Source organism: Diadema antillarum, unplaced genomic scaffold (assembly GCF_040938485.1).
Source record: "Diadema antillarum isolate AM-2024a unplaced genomic scaffold, OU_Dant_1.0 seq00002243_RagTag, whole genome shotgun sequence".
NCBI lineage: Eukaryota > Metazoa > Echinodermata > Echinoidea > Diadematoida > Diadematidae > Diadema > Diadema antillarum.
The window spans coordinates 2,983-29,725 of NW_027272872.1; the positions used below are offsets into that span (position 1 = coordinate 2,983).

Sequence of the window (26,743 nt, forward strand, 5' to 3'; positions counted from 1 at the left end):
GAAGATCACAAATCGTCAGTATTCAGTCAATTATCCTGGTTAAACTGTGAAACATTGTTTATAGTAGAGGGAGTCTACATAGCGTTAATCTAAGTAAGTGTAACTACCCTTGCTCATTCCTGGGAAGCTGCATAATGGTTGTCTTCTTGTTCACAACGTCAACACCATTTCATGACACAATTTTAAAATGAAACCCACAGTGTGTCAGTGTTGGCGTTGGGCAATGTTGGGCGATGGCTACACGTAGACAAAAAGATCCGTCTGTGCGGAGGAGTCTTTTATTTTTTTTACTCTAACGTTATCGCTCTCCTCCGACGCAGTCTCCGCGGAACATATCTCCGACGACCAGATACAGACTGATCTCTTGGTCAAGGCGACGCTAGCATGGCGCTTGAATGGACGTTCCATCACAATTATGCCGATGGGTGTGGCCAGTTTCCGTGATCTTTGCAAGGAGCCATCCGCTGTACACAACACTTACAGGCACTCCACCTTTTTCTTGTAGTTTGCCAATCATTACTAGTTACAATAATTATGTGAATAAATTTACAGCCTCGTCATCAAGCATTCCTGTCTTCCTCATCATCTTCCTCCTCGTTCATCTGCATTATGGGAAACTGGGCAGCCATTGCTGGGTTGTTCAGGTGGTTCAGGAATGAGGTGAGAAGTGATTTATTTATGTGGTCTGTCTGAGTGAGTTTCCGTTCTTCATCGGTCGTGTTATCCCCGTTATCACCGGGAGCAGCATCCCCGGCATCACCACCGGTCGCGTCCACATCCATAACTTCTACGTTGCCATTGGGAAGGTGTTCCCCGTTTCCCTCTTGTTCAGCGGATGACTGGGGAGTATTTAACCCTTCAGCCATGACAGTTAAACTCTGGGACACTTGGCTGACAAATCAATGTCTGTGATGAGATGATGGGTCTGTAACTCCCCAAAGTCGACAAGTTTGTAGCTGGTCAGACAGTTGAATATCACAGAAATCAATGAGGAAGTTGCAGCTGCACACTAACGTTAGACCTACGCGTAGTGCATGGTACGGTATTTTATTGTGTGATGTGATATATCTCTATGAGTGGGACCAAGGAGCTTCAGCACCCGTACGCGTACACCATATACACTGTACACATACGCGTACAACTGTACAGTAATACTGCATGCTTCGTGGTACATGTATTGCATTGCACGTTCGTTCCACATGCAAAACGCGCCGCTTCTGAAAGAAAGACCCTCGACGGGAGCAGGAAAGTAGAGGAAAACAACGCGAAAAATCATGTCCAGAAGAAGAAAATATCACGATGACGAAGAAGGTACGCAAAGTGATGTTGAATGATTTTTCAAATCTTTGATTTCTAAGGGTTTATCTCGTTTTGATTTTGAACAGCATGAAATATCAAAAACATTGTCACTAAATGTCAGCTATTATTTCTGTGGTCCCATCTATGATATAATGTGTGGTAAACTTGATAACAGCTACAGGGGCCTACAGCAGTGACGCACTCCATCCCCAGTGAAAGGCCAGGGCAAGTTTGCAGATCTTTTTATGCATGTGATATGCGCAGACATGATTTGAAATGAGATATGCCCAATATACAATACCATATTAGATTTAAGATTTCTTTCACCTCAAAAATTATGGGTTTCTTTCAGACAAAGACAATGACACATTGCTGTATTTTCATTGACAGATTGAAGAAAACCAGGTTGCAGTCAAAATTTAGTTGGATTTGCTTGCAAGCTTAAATGCAGTTTATGTAAATTATATACATGTGTGTGTAGACATAATCTTTACAGTGTACAACATGCAGAGCTGTATAGTTGGGGGTTTGTGTGTGTGTGTGTGTGTGTGTGTGCAAAGTAAACAAATTGTGCCACTCCACTGCAATGATTAAATCGATAGCATACATTGTACCGGTGCTCTGCTTTGTAGATTAAATTTTATATTTAGTAGTTATAGTACTGTATGTATTGCACTGCAAAGTATACAATGACTATGAGTATGATGCTGTAATTGAGAATTGGAGCAAAATTTCAAAATTTTGACCCTCCTTGTTACAATCTTTTGACTTTGGTTCATTTTTGTGGTAGGTACATGTACATGTACATGTAGTGTACAGTTGTAGCTGTAGTGATCAAGCGAGCAATACATTTTGATGAAAAATGTTCACCTGAAAGGTATAAAGGTTCATAATTGATCCAGATGTTAACTTAAATTGTACAGTACTTCACAACTTTTAAGTGCAAATCTCAGAGAGAACAGGTTTCGACCTGTCAGAGTCACTTCTTCAGCTCTGACTGTAGCTGGTAAGCATTCACCCATTATGAATGCATGGGCAATGAGGCACTTTTTGCATTGTTAAACATCCAAAATTTCCCTAATCACCAGTTACCAATTCCGAAGCCGAATCTACATTCATACATTGATATGTTTGGGGGGAAAGTTCTCATTGTGTTCCATTGGTTCATACATTGTATCTGTGTGGGGCCTTTAGTCAGATTCAAGTCAAACTCAAAGTAAATATTGCAAAGTCAATGCCCTCATATTGAAATATTGCACAATTTGTTAATATAAGTTTTATAAGGCCAGGTCTACCCATACATCCCTCTTTATGTTATCTCAAAATGTCAAAATTAATGTTCTTTCCTTTCTCTCCCTTTTTATTTCTTTCCTCCTTTTTTTTTTTTTTTTTTTTTTTTTTTTTTTTGCCTACAGATATGGACACTGGCCATCGATCGTCTAAAAGACGTAGGCCTGATAATGCACAGATTGAAGAGAGACTGGAGTCCCTTATAACAAGGGTCGGAGAAAAGGTGAAGTACATGTAGAATGCATCTCTATTTTCTCTAAACCGGTGTTTAAACATTTTGTAGTGTCTTTATGTGAACACTGAACAGAAGAGAACTGAGCAGTTTATGTGTACCAGACCATGAGTGACTTCAGACAAAGTGTGCATGGTTTGTTTACTTTAAAATGTGTACATATTACATTATAGCACAAATGCATTACAGTTTATGCTTATATACATTATGCTTACCCGGTATATGTTTGTGTGTACTTTGTGGGACAGATACCTCATTATTTTAGGACAGTGATTAGCATGTGACTTCTTTTCAATTGGATACTGAATTGCATCGTATTTTATTTGATTACTCTTTCTATTCATTTTGACATATTATATATGTGTACATGCTATGATATGTTATGTACAATTGTTCATCAGGCAAGCATACAAGATCAATGTACATTGTATGAGTAAAATTGAGGAAAGCCTCACAGGCACATGTTCATTAATATTTTGGTTGATATGTTATCATACAGACTGTATATATTCAGACAATGCTAATGAAACATCTGATAACGGAGATCGAATTTCTATCAGCAGTGTCACCATTGCACTGTGACTTTGATATGGCTTGATGAGAGATCTCTATTTCTTTGTTTCAAATGTCACTTATAATTATATTACAAGGGGTCTAAGCTTTCAATCCAAGCAGAGTCTTTGTCAAAGGCAAAATGACGGAACATGTAGGGAAAGCAATCACTATGTCCATGCTGCTACACACAACAAGCATACATGTGTAGTCTGAGGAGTGCTGGGGACACAAAACAATGAAAACAAAAGGGATACCCTACTTGTAGAAGTCAGGGGAAATGAGCCACAGGGGGATTAAAGCACGGAGGTGAGCAGACAATAGGCAGAGGTGGTCTAGTGATGATCCCAAGGATCATGACTACAAGACAACCTGTGAGGGATGAAGATGAATAGGGAGACAACATCAAACCAAAAAAAAAAAGGAACAACACAAGGGTGAAGAATAGGAAAAGAGTGAACTAGCAATAGCATTGGGGGAGGGGGATAGAACACGCAGTGAACCCAAATCGAGTTGTATGCTAGATGTGGCAAAAATGAAAGTGAGAGCCACTAAACAAACGCAAAGTACAAAACATATCTTTGATGTATATTTAAAAAAAAAAGAAAAAGCAATACATGCTATGAAGGAGTGCTTCGATAAAGCAAAGATCCTCTTTGTGTATAATTGCTGGTGATGAATTCAACATGCATTGTCTTGAATATTCAATGTATATCAGCATACACATACTTTTCAATGGTCATTGAAGGAAGTTATTTACTTCACACAAATTCAAGAAATCATTTTATGATTATATTTTGTGAGATAAAAAAAGATATGTAAGTCAGTGATATAATGATTTCACCAATGACCCAGCTGGCATTGCTTTTCTTTCAAGAGGTTTTGACGGATTAAGTGTTTATATTCAGACAATGTTACTCTTGTACCTGGGTACTTGTTATAATCTTCTCAGATTTCACATTTCCTTTTTTGCTTTGTTCTTTTGCACTCCTTATTTTCTTGTCATTACAGTAGTAATAGTTATATCAAGGAGGTACTAGGCGAGCTCGCCTACTACCTCCTTGGTTATACATGGTAGTTATGTGTTATCATCTAATTTCTCCTCTTTGTGTTTCATGTGTAGAGTACATCATCTCTTGAAAGTAACTTGGAGGGTTTGGCAGGTGTCTTGGAAGCCGACTTACCCAACTACAAATCAAAGATCATCAAAATATTGTGTGACTGGTAAGTTCAAATCACATCTTCTGCATGCAAGGGCATTAACTTTTCAGCAGGTTTTAGTTGCTTCTTTTAAAAATGTATTTGGCTTATGTGGATGCAAACATTTAAACTCTGCTCTCTGTATTTTGTCATTGTTTTGTTTCTTGCAGTGCTGTTGCTTTGCCGGAGAAGATCACCGTCTACACCACACTTGTTGGACTCCTCAATGCTAAGAACTACAGTTGTGGGGGAGAGGTAAAAGCTATGGCTATCCAGTTACACACTGAAAGTGAAAGCAAGTTAAAGAATACAATGTATACTTTAAAACCGTAAATGTTCGCATGCATTTTAATTTCGCGAATATCACGCGATCCAGGATCAGTGAGAGATCCAATTCATGAAAATGTCATGCCGCGAACATATCTTGCATTACAGTAATCAACACAGGATATAGGGATTTAATACTTTCTACACACATTTCAAGATATGACATAAACGAAACAACACCCGGTGTGATGTATGACAGGCTGTGTGAAGGTATGACATGAGGAAATAATTTGTTGCTGGTTCCCAGTTCAATTGAAATGCACAGGGAGACATTTCAGAATGAACAAGGAAAAGTAGAAATTACGCGGTGCGTAATATATGTCCCCGCCGGAAGTAGCATTTAGTAGCAAAATGTACAATATAGGTAAAAAGATGAAGGTCAAAGGTCAAAGAAGTCAAAGGTCAAAATTCTATGTAGAAGTTTTGAAGCCCTCACCTAGTGCCATCACATAAAGCAAACGGAATCAAAATCGGGTTAGAAATGGCGAAGGAGTAGCATTTTGTAGCCAATGTACAATATAGGTAAAAAAATCAAGGTCAAAGGTCAAAGAAGTCAGAGGTCAAAATTCTGTGTAGAAGTTTTGAAGCCCTCACCTAGTGCCATCACTTAAAGCAAACGGAATTGAAATCGGGTTACAAATGGCAAAGGAGTAGCATTTTGTAGCAAAATGTACAATATAGGTCAAAAATCAAGGTCAAAGGTCTGTGTAGAAGTTTTGAAGCCCTCACCTAGTGCCATCACATAAAGCAAACGGAATCAAAATCGGGTTAGAAATGGCGAAGGAGTAGCATTTTGTAGCCAATGTACAATATAGGTCAAAAATCAAGGTCAAAGGTCAAAGAAGTCAAAGGTCAAAATTCTGTGTAGAAGTTTTGAAGCCCTCACCTAGTGCCATCACTTAAAGCAAACGGAATTGAAATCGGGTTACAAATGGCGAAGGAGTAGCATTTCGTAGCAAAATGTACAATATAGGTCAAAAATCAAGGTCAAAGGTCAAAGAAGTCAAAGGTCAAAATTCTGTATACAAATTTTGAAGCCCTCACCTAGTGCCATCATATAAAGCAAACGGAATCAAAATCGGGTTAGAAATGGCGAAGGAGTAGCATTTTGAAGCAAAATGTACAATATAGGTCAAAGGTCAAGGTCAAAGGTCAAAGAAGTCAAAGGTCAAAATTCTGTGTAGAAGTTTTGAAGCCCTCACCTAGTGCCATCACTTAAAGCAAACGGAATTGAAATCGGGTTACAAATGGCGAAGGAGTAGCATTTCGTAGCAAAATGTACAATATAGGTCAAAAATCAAGGTCAAAGGTCAAAGAAGTCAAAGGTCAAAATTCTGTGTGCAAGTTTTGAAGCCCTCACCTAGTCCCATCATATAAAGCAAACGGAATCAAAATCGGGTTAGAAATGGCGAAGGAGTAGCATTTTGAAGCAAAATGTACAATATAGGTCAAAGGTCAAGGTCAAAGGTCACAATTGAAATTCTGCATAGAAGTTTCAAAGCTCCCATGTAGTGCTATCATATAAAGCAAACAGAATCAAAATCGGGTTAGAAATGGCGAAGGAGTAGCATTTTGAACATTTTGATCACACACGGACGCACACACGGACGGACACACGGACGGACACACGGACACACGGACGGACACACACACGTTAGGAGCCCGTTTCATAGTCCCCTGCTCGAACTCGTTCGGCGGGGACAAAAAGAAGAAACTGAATAGTAGCAAGTATAATGGCAAATGTTGTAATCAGAATGCACAAAAACCAATTTTAATTTTAGTCAACAAAGCAGGAGACCATAAACTATTTATTGTCCCCGCCGAACGAGTTCGAGCAGGGGACTATGAAACGGGCTCCGTACGTGTGTGTGTCTGTGCGTCCGTCCGTGCGTCCGTCCGTGTGTGCGTCCGTGTGTGATCAAAATGTTCAATTTGCTACTTCTCTGTCATTTATGAACCAATTTTGATTCTGTTTGCTTTATATGATAGCACTATATGAGAGCTTTAAAACTTCTACACAGAATTTCAGTTGTGACCTTTGACCTTGACCTTTGACCTATATTGTACATTTTGCTACAAAATGCTACTCCTTAGCCATTTCTAACCCGATTTCGATTCCGTTTGCTTTATGTGATGGCACTAGGTGAGGGCTTCAAAACTTCTACACAGAATTTTGACCTTTGACTTCTTTGACCTTTGACCTTGATTTTTGACCTATATGGTACATTTGCTACAAAATGCTACTCCTTCGCCATTTCTTACCCGATTTCAATTCCGTTTGCTTTATATGATGGCACTAGTTGAGGGCTTCAAAACTTGTACACAGAATTTTGACCTTTGACTTCTTTGACCTTTGACCTTGATTTTTGACCTATATTGTGCATTTTGCTACAAAATGCCACTCCTTCGCCATTTCTAACCCGATTTAGATTCCGTTTGCTTTATGTGATAGCACTAGGTGAGGGCTTCAAAATTTCTACACAGAATTTTGACCTTTGTCTTCTTTGACCTTTGACCTTGATTTTTGACCTATATTGTACATTGGCTACAAAATGCTACTCCTTCGCCATTTCTAACCCAATTTCGATTCCATTTGCTTTATGTGATGGCACTAGGTGAGGGCTTCAAAACTTCTACACAGAATTTTGACCGTTGACTTCTTTGACCTTTGACCTTGATTTTTATATATATTGCACATTTTGTTACAAAATGCTACTTCCGGCAGGGACATATATTACGCACCGCGTAATTTCTACTTTTCCTTGTTTTGTTTATTTTAGTGTAACATAATGATAATTGATGAACAAGACATAATTTTTGTACTCACTACAGTTAATTACACATAGACAAATGATCGTGAAGTAATGATTTCTTACTTTTCTCTTACGCAGTTCATTGAAGCACTCGGGAAGAATATGAAAGATTTTATGAAAAGCAATGAGTGGAATAAAGCCAGATATGTTGTCCGCTTCTTTGCTGACCTCGTGAATTGCCGCGTGATCGAGGTGGCCTCGTTGATGTCCCTGTACGAAAACTTTGTAGCTGTCACCATGGAGTCGGATATTCCACAAGTTCGCTCAGATTGGTTCATCTATGCAGTTCTTAACAGCTTGCCTTGGGTATGTTGCAATTTGAAACAGTTGACTCGAACTGAAGCGATTGAAATCAAGATGCAAGAAATAGAAACAGTTGAACTTGATATAAAGATGATAAGTGCAAGATATACTATGACACGTCTTCTGGTCTATAATAGTCAGTTCTGTCAGGGTCTCATAAATGATTAGTCATCATGCATCCAGACCACAGCTTGTTTGATTTGTTTTCCTCCATTCTAAAGGACATTAAAGAAAAAGACTTCATATGAAGGATTCTAGAGGTTTCTACATTCCAGGGATATCAGTTTGTTGGATATTGTCGTTGATTCGCCCATATTGTATATTATGGCGGAATGATACTCTATATAATAATCTGACAAGAAATAAAAAGATTAGTCTGTCTTCTTAAAAGCAATGGTTACCTCCTTATGGTCATAATTTGATTGTTTGTGACAAGCCATCAAATGTTTGACTTGAGCTTTCTGTTTAGTAAGATAGGGCAATTAGCAGAGTAAAGGCCATTACAGGAAAAGGATATTTGATCTATTATTGATGTTTATCTTGATTATGTTATGGCAGGTTGGCTGCACTCTGGATGAGAAAAAGGGTGAGGAGCTGACCAAGCTAATGAAGACAATCGAGGAGTACCTTGGCAAGCGAAAGAAAGATCACGTCCCTTTCCTCCGCGTGTGGCACGGAGATAGCGCCCATGAACAGCAAGATGTGAGTTTGAGTAATCAAGATATTATCCATGTCATTGTGAGAATCATCTGCACTTGATGAGAAAATTACCTTTGATTCTTGTCTTGCAAATTTACCACTTGCTTTTTATGCCTGAAAACACGTTTTGAGATTCTAAACAATGTGAGTATATATTGATATGCAGACTGGATTGATACTGTTTTGTCTGAATATTTGATAGCTTCCTTTTAATTGCCTGCCTGATATCACGCTTGTTTTCTTTGAGTATTTTTTGTGTGTGTGTGTGTGTGTGTGTGTGTGCTCAGGCAGGTGTAAAGATGAATTTTGAGTGTGCTTAATTTCATGGACAGTCACAACAACTGAACAGGCATGTGAAACATCTCTCTCATGCCATTGCAGTTAAGGGCTTTGGCAGCACAATCCATCCTATGGTAAGAGTTACCTGGCCCACATTTTGACAGCAAAGTGGAAGTCACCCATACTACGGGACTCGTGAACATGAATAAAAAACCCTTCAAATATAACACTTATTATACTCTTACAATACCTAGCTTGAAATCAAAGATATGAAGTCATGTAACATATAATAAGCAAGAAATTCTGTGCCAGTTTCATGCCACTGGAAACGTGCCAAAATGTCCACTTTGAGATTATACAGCAGATGATAAGACTGTAGGCATGCAAGATTTGTGAGATCAGACATAAATGTTTGGAGCGCTTTGTTTTCTCTCTCAGTACCTCGACAGCCTCTGGCAGCAGGTGACCAAACTGCGGCGGGACCAGTGGTTGGAGAAGATCATCATGCGCCCCTACATGGCCTTCCACTCGGTCCTCTCGGAGGCCCTGGTCCACAATCTGCCCCCGTTCACGCCCCCGGCCCACTCCTCTGAGCTGGTCTACCCCATTCCCACTGTGGTCTTCAGGATGTTTGATCCCACTGACGCTCCCGAGGTGAGGCTCTCTTGAGTTCCAGTGTTCATGTATTAGCAAGTAAACAAGTGTGTCTCATACTCTATACGCTATTTATTTTTGCGTACAGATATTTTCGCAAATGAGTAGGTCATAGACATTTTCGCGATTTGATGTCGATGCTAACGTAAATGCATTATTACCCTAGCACTTGGAAACATTTTATGGTGTTGTCAAATTTGCAATCCAGCTATTATTCACGAAATTCTCGAAAATTAAACCCTCGCAAAAATAACAGCTTATACAGTACAAATTACAGGGATTATAACAAATACACATCAAATACACATGCTGCTGTGAAAGTCTAAATTTCTGCAGAATTGAACAAGGGCCTGTGAAATGCGTAACATTTGTTTTTCGTTTGTACAAATGTATGTGTTTGTCTTCGTATTTTGTGTAGTCGTGGACAATAGCCAGATTGTGTATCCGTTGAGGGACTTTTCCTATCAAGGCCAATCATATTGGTTCCCCACAGCTTATAGAAGAACACCACCCTGGTGAATTTGTAGAAACTGCATTTAGAGTGAAAGAGGGAGCACAGATGACTTTTATTGCAAACACAGCTCTGATGTGTAGGCTGCCAACTATCAGCTCCACCTTTATAATCATTCTGTGTGTTTGTCAAACTTCTGGATGTGTAGATGAGATTGTGTTAATTTGTTGTAATCGGGGTATATTTTGCGTGATAAAAGAATTGTATTTCAATGTGATATTGCTTCTGAAATTGGTTGTGATGACCTATGATTACATGTATGATGACATACGATTATGAAATAATATGCAGTTTTTCATTTACACTACTTTTGATCACACAATTTAACCCTATTCTAACCGGGGGGGTCAAATTGACCCCCCCCCTCGACGTTTCGCACCACGATTTCGCAACGCGCAAAGCTTTTGCTGCGTCGTTTCACAATTTTTTTCATTGAAGTCTCCCGCATATTTTGAGACCAAATTTGCGACGTCCGGGTACACCGTTTTGAAGTTACGTAATGTTTTGCATATATGCATGTCAACCAAAAAATAGCTGAAATTCATGATATCGTGTGCAGATCCAATGCAAATTGTGTTTTTTGGTTAAATTGATATAAATTATTAAATTATTTCAACTTTTAACCATTGAAATTAATCAATTCTAGTGTAGATAAGCCTGAAAAAGTGCCTGCAACAAGTTTTGGCCAAAAAACAATAGAAAACAGAAGGTTGAAAAAACTGTGAAATACATAAGAAATTAACAAAACAATAAAAAACAAAAGAAATTAATTTCAATTGAGCTATTTTTTACACGAAAATTGTTTGATGTGTCTTGAGGAATTCTGACACAAAAATTTAGCAATCCTCCAGTCTTTTTAATGGAGTTATAGGTGAAAATATGATTTCATGCACAAATTTGCGTAATTAATTTATTAAAAATAGAAAGGCAATATTTTTCTATTGTATGACGATGTAATCTTGTAGTTGACATCCAGCTCTATCTTCAGGCAAAATTTCGCGGCGATCATGCGATCGGCGGCCGAGATCTGAAGGGGGGGGGTCAAAATTGACCCCCCCCCCCCTCAGTAAAAACCTGGTCTCAAATAGCCCAGTTAGAATAGGGTTAAGCAGAAGTGTAGAACTTAATGAAGGCACCTTGTGCTGAAGTAACATTCTTGGAGCACAGGAATTAAATCAGTATATTTATGGTTTCAGCTGATGTTTATGAAAACTGTTCGTGTGGGGAGTGCACACATCACTGCTTCAGAGTGCACACCAATTGAGCACAGTACAGCTATGTATGTTCAGCGACTTTTGATTCACATCTGTGGCAAAGGAAAGAGGAAGGGTATTTAGGTGACCTGTTGGTACCATGCTTTTCTTTGCCCAGGGACCACCGCTGCCAGGAGCTCAGTCCATAGAGAGATACCTGGTGGAGGACCAGATCAACTGCCTGCTCAACACTTACTTCAGGGATCGCAAAGAGTGGTGAGTTCACATCAGTGAAGAACCTTCATTACATTCTACAATAATCATATATTTCATAATTCGGCTCCTGTTTTTGTCATATGGTGCATTTCTGGTTCAAATATTTTATTACATTTTGTCATATTGGTGTATTTTGTTTTGTTTTGTATTGGTTGGGGGCACTCTTGTTTCATGACCGGTCATGGAATTGGCAATAATAGCTACCAAGTACTTACAAGAAATGCAACTCTTCAGAAAGTGTAGCCCCAGTTTTGACTATTAAGAGATTGCTAAATTTTAGTGTCGAATATCATTCATCACCTGCATGTACAGGTTCCACTTATTTACAGTAATTTACTAATATTTATCAAGTGCATCACAATATGCATTTATAAGTCAGACATAATCTTTCTTTACACGCAATTGTGTCCAAACTTTTTGATGATGCATCGCCTCCAGAACATTCGACCGTTACTGTCAAGGGGAGTCTGGCAAAAGAGAAAAATCTGCTGAACTGGTAGATGCATTTATTTCTGCACACATAAATCATCTCACTGCTCTCTTTCTCTCTCTCTCTCTCTCTCACACTCTACCTTTCTCTGTGTCTCTCTCTCCTCTCTCCCTCTCTGTTTCTTGCCACCCCTCTCTTTCTATCTCTCCCTCTTTCTCCTCCTCTTCCCACCATTGTTGCCCCCGTTTCCATGGTTACCACAGTGCTGCCCAGCTGCTGAACTACCACGCCAAGAAGCAGGTTCCTCTGAATTACGTCATCGTGGAGGTGATGTTTGGTCAGCTCTTTGCCCTCCCTCAGGCCCCACGAATCCACATCTTCTACATGTCTCTCTTCTTGGAGCTGTGCAAACTCCAGCCGGGCTCCCTGCCACAAGTGGTATCCTTTGGCAACAGACAGCACAAATTCAGCGCTATTCTCTACATGATGAATTCATTGCACATACTTACGGACTTGTTTGAGACTAAAAGTAATTTACGGATGGGCCCAGCTGCTCAAATCAACTTTTAATCGTAGACTTCAGTAATTGTACCTCCTTTCAGCTAATCAGTCAACGAAATTCCTGGCAAGTAATTGATTTGTGAGTACTGTATATGCCATGTATTTAGCGAGTCAAAGTTTTTACGAATCGAGACTTTCCAATGATTTTGCGAGTGGTTAAATTCGTGATTGTGGAGTACGGCACTGCATGGAGAAAAAATGCATGTCACATTCATATTGGGATAAAAGTCAATATTTTCGCATGTTTTTACTCCACTTGCATATGTAGCAAGATGTTTGCGCGCTTGTGAATTGTAACAAGAGTTTACGCACTTAGTACAGTAGGAAGCGTCCATGCACTCAGCCACCACTCGTGCAACAGAGGAGACAAAATAGTGTATTATTGCACAGCCGATAACAGTGATAGTCTATGGGGAATTAATACATTGGCCTATGCGTTTGTTCAATACGCTCTGATATTGCACCGTGAAAATCAGGGGGACGAGAATATATGCTTTTGATGTGCTGCTCCAACGTCCTATGCAGTACAATGTATGTCCCAAAAAAATTACAATCGGATTTTGCATTGATAATACCCAATATGATTATGCTGTTGAAATGCTACTTCAGGGTATTAGAATATAACATCTTAGCTCTATTTTGCAGAAAACCCCATTGCGATAACAGAGAAATGTGGATTGTTGTAAAGTATGTCATGAGTCTGATTCTTCCAAGTTTAGCACTTGCATGCTCTTGGAACTGCATATTAATGTGTGAACACAATAGACAGAACTTTGAGGGAAGAGATTCCTGACATGCTCTACAAAACTCCTCACTTCTCTTTGACTACTGAAGCAAATCAAATGGGGTTTTTTGTAAGATGTGGGCAATGAGTTACTGTTAGAGTTTCATACCCTGAAATTGTATTTGGATTAATTCACTATTTTTATAGTTACTTTGCAGAGGGTACCATTGTAATTTTTGGGGGGACATATGGTGTAGATGAAAATTCTTAATTTGAGTTGATTGCAAGAAGTTGGTGGTACTTAAAGCAGTCGATCTACATCTCCTTAACCGATAATCTCTCCTCCCTCTGTCTCCCAGCTTGCTCAAGCATCAGAGATGCTGTATGAGAGGCTGGATCACATGAGCCTCCAGTCCTCAGATAGGTTTGTGGTCTGGTTCTCTCACCACCTCAGCAACTTCCAGTTCAGATGGAGCTGGGAGGAGTGGTAAGACTCTTCACGTTTCTTACAATTTGCTCTCTCTCCCTCTCTCTTCCTCTCTGTATTATTGTATGTGATGCAGTTTATTAAAATTTAAGTTCAGTACAGATTATTTATGTTCGATGGTGGATCATTAAAAAAGAAACTTAATTCGTTCACCTTTCTCTTTCTCCAGTAGTCAGCAGTTTATGAGAATTCTAGTAAAAGTTTGTTTGCTGTTTGACTGGACAATTAATATTGATATCTGAACCTTTTGGCTCTTGACATACATGTTTCGAAAGTGCATTTCAGCCTGTGCTAGTGATAGAGTTTAGACAAATTAAGAGAAGTTTAGCCTAGTGTGTGCGCAGTATGTATGTTCAACACATTTCTGCAGAACAGATTTTTGGGGAAAAAGTAGATCTGTGCATGAACAAAAAGGAAATATTGAAAAATGTGTGCACAATGTGGTTCATACATTCCAATTTGTAAAATTTTGCAAAATGGTGATTTTAGTGCTTTTCATGCATATAGCGATGATATTTTATTTATTTTCAGTAAGTGGTCGTACTTGCAGATTTATCCTTTTGGGTGTCTGCGTCATAAGCATGGTAACAAAGAGGAATACTTGTGTGATATTGTCGCCATAACATTTCATCTCTTTTACGATGATGCATACTTATTGAATGTAGGAATTAACAGGTTCTCTTTTACATTATCCGTTGTAGTTTGACTTTACAATCTGCTAGTTTTATTGCATGATCGACAGACTACCTCTCAGACAAATATTTTCTGAAGAAGTGGAAGAAACCAAATGTCTCATCTGTTGTTCTTTCTTAGGACGGACTGCTTGAATGTCGATCTTGATTTGCCAAAGCCCAAGTTTGTGATGGAAGTGCTGACAAAATGTTTAAGGTAAGTCTGGAAAGTTTACACTTTCTCAGTCAATTTCCTTGATACCAAAAGAAGCAGGTACTAAGAAGTGAGTGATCCGATTACTGTACTGTATATTATCAATTAGTCTCTAAAACAATCATACATGTTTTTTTTTTGTCCTTTTTTTAAGGCAGCAAATTGGCATTTGTCGAAGTTTAGTCTTCTGAATCATTACAAGCAAAATATGAACATTGACACTGTGTGTCTGCAGAAATTAATGAAATTTGTCAGTCAAAGAGAAGAGCATGAAAAATCCTTTGGAACAAACAGTTTTATTTAGTTGAAGAATATACCATAAACTTATTGTACATTGTCCCAAATACTTATGTCCAAGTTCAAAGCTTTACAAGAAAATAGCTATTTCTTTCACAATTTTGTTTGTTTTTATTTTGTGTTTGTTTGTTTGGTTGGTTGGTTGGTAGTTAATTTGTTTGTGTGTTTGTTTGTTTGTTTGTTTGTTTGTTTGTTTTTGTCTCTCTTGATTTATGTGTATGTGGCCTGGAAACGATAGGATGTTTGCATACTGTAAACGGCCTTTCAAGCAGGTCTTTATTTCTGTTTTCTCACAATAGTTAACAATCCATCTGCGGCTGTCAAACAAAATTGTTACATACAATTGTAGTTGCCATTATCAAAATCTTGATTTAAATGATTTTTCAGACAATAATGTTACTTCAGGGAAATCTACTGTACTGTTTTCCTTCTGTTTCACTTAATCTCACCTAGAGGGCGGTGAGTTGGCTCAGTCGGTAGCGCTTCTGCCTCCGACCCAAGCGACCTGGGTTCGAACCTGAGTCTGGACTGAGCAATGTTGTGTGCAATCATACCGTCCCCTCTAGCAAGAGGCAAAACACTCTGTCCCTTGGATAGGACATAAAATGGAGGTCCCGTGTGTGAGGGAGTCACAACTCATGCACTTAAAAGACCCCGCTTCATTCATTCATCACAAAGAGCCGGGTGTTTAACCTGGTGAAGTGGTCCTGCCTCACATCGAACTGGACCCCATGGAAGACCAGCTTAGCATAGCTGAATATAGGCTATCCAGCCATCTTCTCAGATGGAAAATGAACAAACAAACAAACAAACAAACAAAATTCTTACAGGCAAGGCCCCTGACAGCATTGTGAGAACATGATATTTGTATGAAATCTTTGAAGGCTTCCGTGGTGGTAGAACGTTGGGTTTCAAAAGGCTTCATGGTGCACCACGTATTCTTTCTGGAGTATGTGAGTGGCCCTGAAAAGGGCCTACCCAATCCCGACGTTTCGGCAAGCATGTTCTCACATGTTCTCGCCTTGAGAACGGCGAGAACATGCTTGCCGAAACGTCGGGATTGGGTAGGCCCTTTTCAGGGCCACTCACATACTCTAGAAAGAATACGTGGTGCACTGTGAAGCCTTCTACCACCCAATGATATTTGTAGTTTATCTGTTGATGAGATATATGACCATTGTAACATTTTTATTCTCATGTGTTAGTTTGAATTATACTTCACCATTTTTGCCTGCTGAAGTTGTAAAGTATATGTTTGCCTTGTAAGTATATCTGTTCTAAGACAGAAAGGAACTTCAAAGATGAATTACTGTGCCTGATTTTACCCAGATTGTCATACCACCAACGGATTGCAGAGAGTGTCCCCGAATCGTATGCACCCCTGATGCCAAGTCCTCCGGAGCCGGTCTACAAGTACGGTCAAGAAGGGGCAGGTGGGCAGACAATTTTCGTTTACAATAGACGCGGTCAGACTGGCAAAAGATCAAGAAGTTTAAGATCGCGATCTTTAAGATCTGGAAGTTTTGCCAGTGTGACTGCAAACTTCTCGCGAAACTTCCCGCAAAACTTCTCACGCACTTCCCACATCAACTAGGGATTTTTCCCCCACCCCCACCAAACTTCTCGATCTTTTGCCAGTGTTACTGTGAGAAACTGAAACTTTGCGATCTTTGTCACGTGACCAGTCCACCACCTGCTTGCGGGCAGTGTCTCTGAAGCGTGAGGCCATTGTCATGTACAGGCGTGCATTGTTACGTCACAATCACTAGCCATCGGACGGCGCGCTTTTTCTTCTTTGTCGCACGCGTGCACTAATGACCAAAATGTCTTGATCTAAAGTTTTGCTGCCAGTGTGACCGCACGACAAAAGATCGCAAAGACTTCGTGATCTTAAACTTCTCGATCTTTTGCCAGTCTGACCATGCCTAATTTTGCAGTGGCCAACCCACGGCCTACTTCTTTGTTGGAAACTCTCACGTGCCCTGTAAATTCCCATCACAACGTTACAGGTGGTCTCAAAATGAAATGCCATGAGCTGAAAGTTTGATTAAGCCACCTTCTGGTTCAGGGTTGTGGTGATGAGACATATCATCATGTCTTGTGGTTTCTGTCTCCCTTCTTTCTGTTTCCAATGCTTGCTAAGGAAGACTAAAGATATCATGTCTAATACGCTGAGAGGAACATCAAAATATGGACTGAAGGGCAAACATTAAACTGCATTCTGACGACAAAGTGCATACATCTTGTTCCAGCACACGTTTCACATTTCTTGACAGATATATACAAACATGTAATGTGTGGATGTTTTGAGAATGAACTATTCAAAATAGGTGTCAAAATGTGACTGAAAAAAGTTAATGTTACATATCAAAGCAATTCTCTGCAAGGTAAACATACTTCACCACTGTCTGAGTTGTACAAATGCATTGAAGGGTGTACATGCTGTTAAATTACTATTTGATCGTACCTTGCCAAAAATTCCTCTTCAACATTGTCATCATGGAGTAATTTATCCACCTTTGAAATCAAACTTGTGCTTCACTTCAAATGAAATGAGAATTAGGAGAAGGAAATAATTGAAAACAAAAATACAAAGAGTATATGTTGCAATCTCAGTATGTTTTATCAGCATTGCATAGTTCGTGTGTGTGTACAGTTGAGCAACTACTGTATTTTGAATGACAATATTGCCCTTTTTCCCACTCTTCTGACTGGACAGAGTCCTTACCGGGGTACACTGTCGCCCAGAATCTGACGGAGGCAATCAGGAAGAGGGGCACCCCGGAGATGATCCTTGACATTCTAAAGGAAACGCCCAACCCCAAGGATGTGGACGGCATGGAGGGTTAGTGGTGGTGATTTTGTTAGGACAGCATTCAAATGATGCAAAGTTCTGAGTGCATCTGCGAAATTGTGTGTATTAGGTAACTATGGAATTGTTCAACCCAGGAGGTGCAGCTGCGTGGGTTTAGACGAGATTGCGTACCGGTAGTTACTACATGCGCACTATTCCAACTGACACATGAAAATACATGTGCATCATCTGTTTTATAGAATGGACAAATTTTAGCCAAATGCTCATCTTTTTTAATTGTATTTCCGACAATTACCGCCGCTTGGCAAATTTATAGGACACATTTCCTTTTGGCTTGCCATAGATGCAAATTGGGCATCAGTAATTACTGGATGCATGACTGGCCATATCTTACTGTTCAGTGCTTGAACACTTTGCTACAAGTGCACAATGGCATGTTTACAGTGTCTCTTGCCAGTGATCACAATGATTTTTCGGTATTAAGTGCACAACCAGTCAAAATTGATACACAGCTCTTGATCAGTGAGGATTTTCTTGACCCGTTCCATAAAACGAGATCATGATTTGATGGTCATCTCTCCCTGCAATGCAACATGGTTGAAAGGTGCCATTTAACCCGTAGAGGACGGTTTGATTTTGCTACAACACGCATTGCCCCATAGACGCTTGCCCTAGTATACTCGGGACTCATCCTCAATGGGTTAAAAGATATTAATGAACTTGGTTAAACCAAAGCGGTAAAGAGGTTCCCTTGTCCCCTCCCCCACCCCCGATTGCTTTTCTACCACAGAATTTTTTAATATTCTGAGCAAAGTTGATGATTATGGTCATGTGTATTCTCAGTTGTGTTGTGGAATAACATCATAGTTTCCTTGATGCTCTCCTCAAGAAAATAAGTACAAATCCTGACAAATGATTCCATTTTTCTTGCGTAACTATAAATGATCTTTTGTTTCACATACCATTATGTATTTGTCTCAATGCTTTGCTACCAGAAAAATACTGTTTCGAAACAGAGATCATGAGGTTTGTTATGTTATGTTATGTTGTTTGTTTTGTCATTTATTTAACCCATTGTATGTGATAAACCCAAGTCCTGTTTGAATGTTCTTTTCACCAGATGAGACAAGTTTCAATGCACTGAAGATTGATGTGTTTGTGCAGACACTGCTCCACCTGGGCAGCAAGTCCTTCAGTCACTCATTCAGCGCCCTGGCAAAGTAAGTTAGTCAGGGTGAAAGATAATCAGATTCCCCCCCCCCCTTTCCTCAAGCCTACACGTCACTGTGGGATACAGTAAGCCAGTGCATACATACATGTAGCTCACTTTCACAGTTATTACCTCTGCCAAGAAAGGAGGTTATACAATGTATGTTTTCATCGGCATTTGTCTGTTTGTCTGTTTGGTTGTTTGTCTGTTTGCAACATAACTCAAAAAGTTGTTGACAGAATTTGATTTAACTTGCAGGTAAAGTTAAAAAATGACCCAACGAACGGATGATTACATTTTGGTAGTGATCCAGGATTTATGAATTTATTTATGAATTTTTGAAGCATTTTTAAATCTTTTTGTAGATACATGTAGGGTCAATGAACTTGTTCAAGCTGCTTGTATTTGAGGTTTACATACTTGCTCTAAAGCGCATGCTCTGCTCGGGCGAGATGCCATGCAGCTTAGAGCAGATGACGTAAACAAAAGTCTTCTATGTTGGGAAATTTGGTGATTTTCAGCATGTGTGTATGGATGGAAATGAGCAGCTAGGTGGAGGTCTGCACTCCCCAAGTGCTTTTCAAGTTTACTCATGGGCATTTGTTTGCATTTATGCCTCAGCCCCAAAGATTGTCAGAGGCATTTTGGGGTTTTCCATCCTTCTGTCCATTCATCTACTTGTGCCTGTCCCATACTTCATTATCATGATTTATGAAAAACGTCTGATTGGATTTTATAGGCATCTGACCCAATTATACTAATAAGATAAAGATGTGCAAATTAGATTTTGGGCAAAATCCCCAGGAGGTCAAAGTTCAAGAACTTAAGCCAAAAACTGAATTTTTCAGCTGTGACTTCACTCAGGAATATCACCAACATATCTATCACAGAGTAGAGTATACTGTAAAACCAGAAATGTTTCACATACATTTAAATTTCGCAAATTTTGTGAAAGCCAAGATTCGTGAAATTAAAATGCATGTGAAAGTTCTTGTCAGTATTGTATGCATTGAATGCCAGTAGCAATTCACAAACATTTCATGCCGTGAAAAAAACCTTGCTTTACAGTACACTAAGAAATGACAAAATGAAACATATTTTTCAATATCCAAATCATTAAAGTATTATATATTGCTTGTTTTGCCAATGTATTTTTTTTCTTACAAAGAAACTCTTCTCTTGTTCCCTTAGATTCCACTCAGTGCTGAGGCAGCTTGCAGACACTGAAGAGAGCCAGATCTATGTCTTACGTGTCATCAAGGACGTCTGGCAGAATCAGCCACAGGTGGGTTAAAGGGGCATTCCAGACGATTTTCATAATTTCATATCGTGTAGTACATAAATCGACAGCTCCATGTATAGATTTGTGGAATTTATTGTGATCTTTGAGCAGAGAAACCAATACTCTGAAAAATCTTAAACAAAGTACACTGAACAGTTTTGATGACATAGGAGCCTCACCTATTTCAGAAATGTAGCAGTGTTATTCCATTACAATACCGCTTGATTGACAATTAAGTTCACCTGTGTAGAACGTATGTATACCTTCTTCTTTTGTTCTGTTATCTTGAACCCCAACTCATGCATTCTTTTTGTGAGGCTGCCATGTCATCATCCTCGCTCATTGCAATTTGTTATAAATTTTAAAAGCATTTTTATTCCTCATCCCAATCACTGTAAATTCTGAAACGTTGTACTCGGTGTAAGTAATTTATCGTTGTTCAAATGTAAAACTCTGAAAATCATCCAGAGGTCTCCTTTAACTGTGTCATTCCAAGATCATTTTATGTCAGTGAGCCTGCCATGTAGGGGCAGCAGAACATGTGTTTGGAGTGGGGTGCATCCATTGCAGTGCTAGATTGAACATTTAAATTGCTTTTAACACATTCTAATTTAGTGCAACCGTTTAGGGTCGATTTGATTATTTCGGTAGGAAAATTGTGCCAGCATGAGGTTGTGTGAATGAGGTGGAGTAATATTTGCTCTTTTGAAATGGAGACTAATTTGGAATTGAAATGGACAACTGATGTATACTTTGTATTAAAGGAAGGCACTGTGGCATAGTGGACAAGACTCCTGACTGTCAGTTGGAGGACCAGAGTTCAAATCCAGTCTAGTGCTTACATCTTTAGTGAGAATAGATGATGTGTGTGTGTGTGAGTTGTATTGTTCGTATTGCAGGTGCAATTATACACAGATCCACAGTCACACTTACTAATTAAAGTTGTAGAGAAATCAGACTCGGGGTACGCAAGAAGTACATGAGGTAATTGCAGCTTTTATTCGAAGAGGTATCACATGGCCGAGTCGTGGTGCAAGTAACTGTTTCACAATATTCAGCAATCACTATTTATACACAATCTCAACATTGAGATGACTCACATCTCCGGTAAGCGGTGAAACAGTGGGGTTAAAGAAAATTACAAATCACTTGTCACTTTTGACAGGGGTCTACTGTGTTTGGATATTATCAATCGGCGGCCTTATCTTTACCCATTATACGGCGGCCGCCTCAGAAGTCGTGTGCTTCTAGCGGTGTCTGGGATTGGCCAGGAGAGAGAAATATTATGCCGAGTGGCTTTCGATATTAGGAATTGTATCCGTTTTCAATATTGAGGATAAACACACCAACCAGCGGAGGCTCGCGAGTAATCATGTGAGAGTTTGTCTACATAATTACCTGATAAGGAAACTTGTCGAGGGGAAAACAAAACAGCGGAGAGGGTCAAACCCACAGAGAGAGAGAGAGAGACAGAGTGCATGTGTGGAAGACAGAGATCAGAGGTCAGAGCGGAGAGAAGGAGATTGTGGAGGAGAAAGAAGCAGAGAAAAGTTGAGCTGCTACACATCCTTTGACAAGATGTTTTTACTTACAATGTCCCCGACAGCCCAGGTGTATAAATGGGTACCTGGCAATGCTGGGGTAATTGTAATGGCAGGGTCCTCAGGTAGAACAGTGTTAAGGACATGGTAGCTTGAGGAATCATGGAGTTGGGGGACTGGCCCAGCTGGGATATATTTGAGAATCTGCGTAACAAATTGTAAAAAAAAAACACACACAGCGATGATTCTCGACTGGAGTCAGTCGACCGTTGACTGATGAATGTATGCTTTGATGCTCATATTCCCTGACCAGTGCTATTCCTGGTTTCTGAATGTGCCCCAGTTGGCAGCAAATGAATCGGGCCACCCATGAACCCCCATGCTACCGGGTTTTTAACACTGAAGAGGCTACTGAGTACCCTGGATGAAGCAGAGGATATGATTATTATATTGTCTCTGGGCTGACAAGACCTCGTATCTACAAAATGCCAGATGTTCCGGAGAGGGAAAAAAAAAATAGCCAAAATACTAAATCAAATGGAATAGCCTTTCCTTTAACATACCATGGTTGCTTCATTTTTGGGGTAAGACAGCTAGGATTCGGACAGGACATCACTTAACTGATTATTTGACCATTAATCCAAAAAAGTAATTTTCACCAAACTTATGAGATACAAGGTCTTGTCTCCCCAGCGACTATATATTGTACAGTCTTAGTCTTGCATTAATTACTCACACACACACATGGAAGATGAAAGTTGACACTAGACACCGACAAACCACATAGATTGACCACTCTCTCCACTCCCCTCTCTGTTTCCACTTCCAGAGGATCTCCGTGCTGGTGGACAAGCTGCTGCGGACGCAGGTCATCAGCTGTCCAGCCATCGCTAACTGGCTCTTCTCCCCGTTCATGGCGTCCAACTTCACCCGCATGTATGTCTGGGACATCCTGCATGCCACCATCAACACCATGAACAAGCACGTCAAGCGCTGCGAGACGGAGCTGGAGGAGGCCAGGCAGAACATGAAGAAGAAGGAGGATGGGGTGAGACTGATAGTATACAAATTTTCAATGTTTGTGAGTGCAATGGTCCAAATATTACATGAGCGTGCAAGTTTAACCGTTATATGAAACAACACGAAGCGGAGTTGAATAGAATGGTTAAACTTGCACCGAATGTAATATTAAAACCGTTGCGAATGATGAACATTGAATATGTGTTTTATACCACACACGATATAGGCCTGGTCTAGACCAACTTCTAGGAGGAGGACTAACAGTTATGCGTAGACCTAGATCTGGCTGTAGGTCTTGCTGGCAGTGCAAATGAGCGTGCATGTATGTAGTATGCAGTAATGCTTTACGATACACACGGGAAGTTCAGTGCGTCCTAGGGTCTATTGCACTACTGGCTCACTTGATTTGCCATTCAATAGTCGACTATTGCACTGCCATTGAGAGTGAGCGTTGGATAGCTCATTCTTCTGAATGTCATGTAACCTGCATTCATCCAATCAGATTGCAAGGAGCTGTACATGTGTTGTATAATATACAAATAGTAAATGGTCACGAGTGCGATGGTACGAGGTTTGGCATGAGGGGAAAGATAGAGGCACTCCATTCAATGAGGCAAAGCTGAGTTGAATAGTGCGCCTTATCTTTCACCAAGTGCAAAATCTTGTTGTGTTGCATGAGTAAAGACCATACACTATTTATTTTACACAACACCTCGAAAGTCAACAGATGTGGTCCACATAGATTCATGAATTTAGTACAGAAATAGCAACCTTTTTTTTTCGTGAAAGGCAAATGAGTAGCACAGTAACAGTCAGTCGTATGCAAATTTGATCAGTGGAAGTTGTTAAAAGTAAAAATGAGTGACAGAATGCACACTTGTAACTGTTTGGTGCATGCAGCAAAGATTTGTGTATTATGACCTCAGAGCTGTGCAATGGAATAAACATTATGGGTCAATTATGAGTTTAACGCAGAAGTCTATGGAAATTGGTGACATCAGCATTGCGATATGGGCAACTGAACAATCCGATAGCTACATTCTTTTTAGGTGTTATATGATAGGAGAGAGAGGGGCATGGGAGAGGGGGGTTGATAATGATATCACACATTCTTATACGATCCTTTTACCCATACATGTATATCTTAACCATATTTATTGTACTCAGTGTGTTGGATGTTAATCACATTTTGTCTTTTATGTGGGTGAGATAGACTGGGATATAGCTGACACTGCAGTTGAAGTTTATGTTTTAATAAATTTTACCCTGTATGTGAACTTTGATTACTTGCAACTTAAACCTTTATTGTTATACTTCAGATCTGTGTACCTACGGTATGTGTGTTGATGTGGCTTACCTGGAAATTTGCACCTATCCAGACTTTGATACGGAGAAAAAAATAATTATAGTTGTGGGTCATCATGCTTATTCTTTGTTTTCTCTGCCCTCCTGCCCCCTCCTCCCACCCCCCCCCCCCCCCTCACCAGGATATGGATAGCGATGATGATGAGTATGATGTCAGCAAGGCTACAACCGAGTCCCAGATTGAATCCCTTGTCGAGAAGCTGGAGTCGGCACAGAGTGAGGAGAAGAAACTCTTCCTCATCATATTTCAGGTAAGGCTGAATTCACGTCAGTGGCATTGTATGTCTAAACATTTCTTTGGATAAGAACCCCTTTATCTCAAATTCCAGCTGAGGTGATATTTGCTAAAAGGGTTATTGTGTGTATATTCACTTATGGCAAGTTGGAAGTCCTCTTTATGTCAAAAATAATGTATAATCTACCAGAAGCAGTACTACTGGAAAGTGTTTTCTTAGAGTGATAAGTGCTTCCCATGGAAATATTTATTATATCAAATAGAATCAAATGGATGATAACCAAATTTTCTCGAAATATGCAAGCTCTGACCCAAGTCTTTGTGAAAATAGGCTGTAAGTATTTTTACACTTTTGAGGAAAACAGATGACATAATCTGAGTTTAAGTGTTTGTCTTTGTTTTGCTTTAGATCCAGATAGATGTATACTTGATGCCTGTGGTACCACTTTTAATTCCAGTGGCGGATCCAGAGGGAGGCGCACCGGGCGTGCATCCCCTCTTTATTTGTTGTTAAAACAAAAGAATTTTTTTTTTTTTAAATGAGATGAAAGCCGGAAGTAGCACCAGAAATATTGTTTGCACACACACCCCCCACCTCCCCCCCTTTGCGGAATTCCTGGATCCACCCCTGAATTCCTATAGCTCGAAGAAAATTGGCTGCCTTATTCTGAAATATCTAATGAGCTATGTGATTTCAGTGTGAAGGCTGCATGATTATAATTTTGTTTGTTCGTTCATAACAGCGGTTTGTAATGGTGCTGGGTGAGCACATGGTGTCCTGTGAAAACAAGGGAGAGGATTTCCACTCGCCTTGGTTTGTCTACGCCATCCAGAGGCTGCAGCAAATTTTCCTTGTGGTGAGTTTGGCAACTTACTCGTTGACTTTACCTGAGGATTGTGCTTACCAGGGGAATAGCTAAATGAGAATTTTAAGATGTATCTCTGACTCTGATTCAAACTCATTAATTTCTAAATTCATTGTGCTGTCTTATAAAAGGCAAAATAAATGAAGACTGGCTTTGTTCATTTCATTTGTTTTTTTGGTGGTTTTTTTTTTTTGACATACTCTGTCCATTGATGTGTTTTATCTCCGTTGTAGATATTTGTAGAGAATGTGATGCTCCAGGCTGTGTTCAGGTTCTGTAACTTCTTTGTCAAGAATTGATCTTTTATATTTGTCAGTGCCACTGTGTGGTTTTTATAGTGATGATGATGTGAATGAAATGTGAAATTTGATTAATCCATCAGAAGATTGATTTTTGTTTTTTCACAATTTTGGTTCAGATTTAGAATCATGAAATAAACATTTTAGTTTGCATGTGTTCAAGAAATTCAATCATGATGGGAGTAGATATGAATACTTTTCTTTTGATATTATTTGTAAGTCAGGTTTAGGTGACTGAATTTTTGCTGTAATATATTGCTCATAAGTAAGAGCATCACAATTCCATTAATCTCAGCAACTCGGGGGGGGAAAAATGCTTGGCAAATTACTGTTAAACCACTGTGTATATCCATTTTGGCCAGAAGTTATCATGTTAATGTGATTCTTGCTTTAAGATTAAATCTGTAGGATGTGATTTTTTGTTTGTTATTTGGTTTGTTATTTGATGTGATGACAAGATTTATTGGCTGTTCCATCAATGTGTTCCACTATCCTAATTCTTGATTCCTTTCCCTGTTCCCAGCACTACCACCAAGTTGTCAAGTACACCACGACGCTCGAAAACCTGGTGTTCACCAACGACACCGACTCCACCATTCTGGAAGTCTTCACAGCATTCCGATCTCTGCAGTCATGATGACACACACCAACCTCTAGGGGTGAAAGTGCAAAGGTCACTCTGGTCCTTGCACAACTGGCATGACTACGCTTTTGCTCATGCATATGACAGAATTCACAGAAGTGCTTCAAGAAGCAGTCTTGTGTAGTAGAGACTAATGAGGACCTCTTCAGCCAAGATGCACCACTGCATTGGCTCTGTTGCCATCTCTCAGCATTTACGACCTTCTGCTTCTCAGTTCATTTAATACTGAAAACAGTTTAGCGCGACATGAGTGAGAGATACCAGGACTGGAACGTACAATATCTAGGCTTTGTGCCATCAACAGTGTACACGATTAGGGTCGCATCTGCTCAAGTAGTTCGACCATACCTAGGACAGCAGTTTTGATGAGATAATGTTTTGCCAGTGAATGTGTTTTATTTCCTCTCTTCTTCATCTCTTTGTTAATCTACTGTGCTTTGTAATGCTCCTCAATG

The 26,743-nt window shown here is 39.7% G+C and overlaps 1 protein-coding gene across 1 annotated transcript; it reads left to right on the plus strand.

Annotated features, from left to right (window-relative positions):
- Positions 1-1,209: 1,209 nt before the first annotated feature.
- LOC139714348 (nuclear cap-binding protein subunit 1-like) lies at positions 1,210-26,743 on the plus strand. Its single transcript, XM_071626057.1, has 19 exons — positions 1,210-1,311; positions 2,715-2,812; positions 4,497-4,597; positions 4,744-4,828; positions 7,792-8,019; positions 8,575-8,718; positions 9,433-9,648; positions 11,531-11,628; positions 12,322-12,496; positions 13,703-13,830; positions 14,644-14,718; positions 16,342-16,445; positions 17,732-17,857; positions 18,948-19,047; positions 20,229-20,322; positions 22,690-22,908; positions 24,368-24,496; positions 25,224-25,337; positions 26,169-26,743. Exons 1-19 carry the CDS (start codon positions 1,275-1,277, stop codon positions 26,280-26,282), a joined length of 2,385 nt encoding a protein of 794 aa, XP_071482158.1. The 5' UTR covers positions 1,210-1,274; the 3' UTR covers positions 26,283-26,743.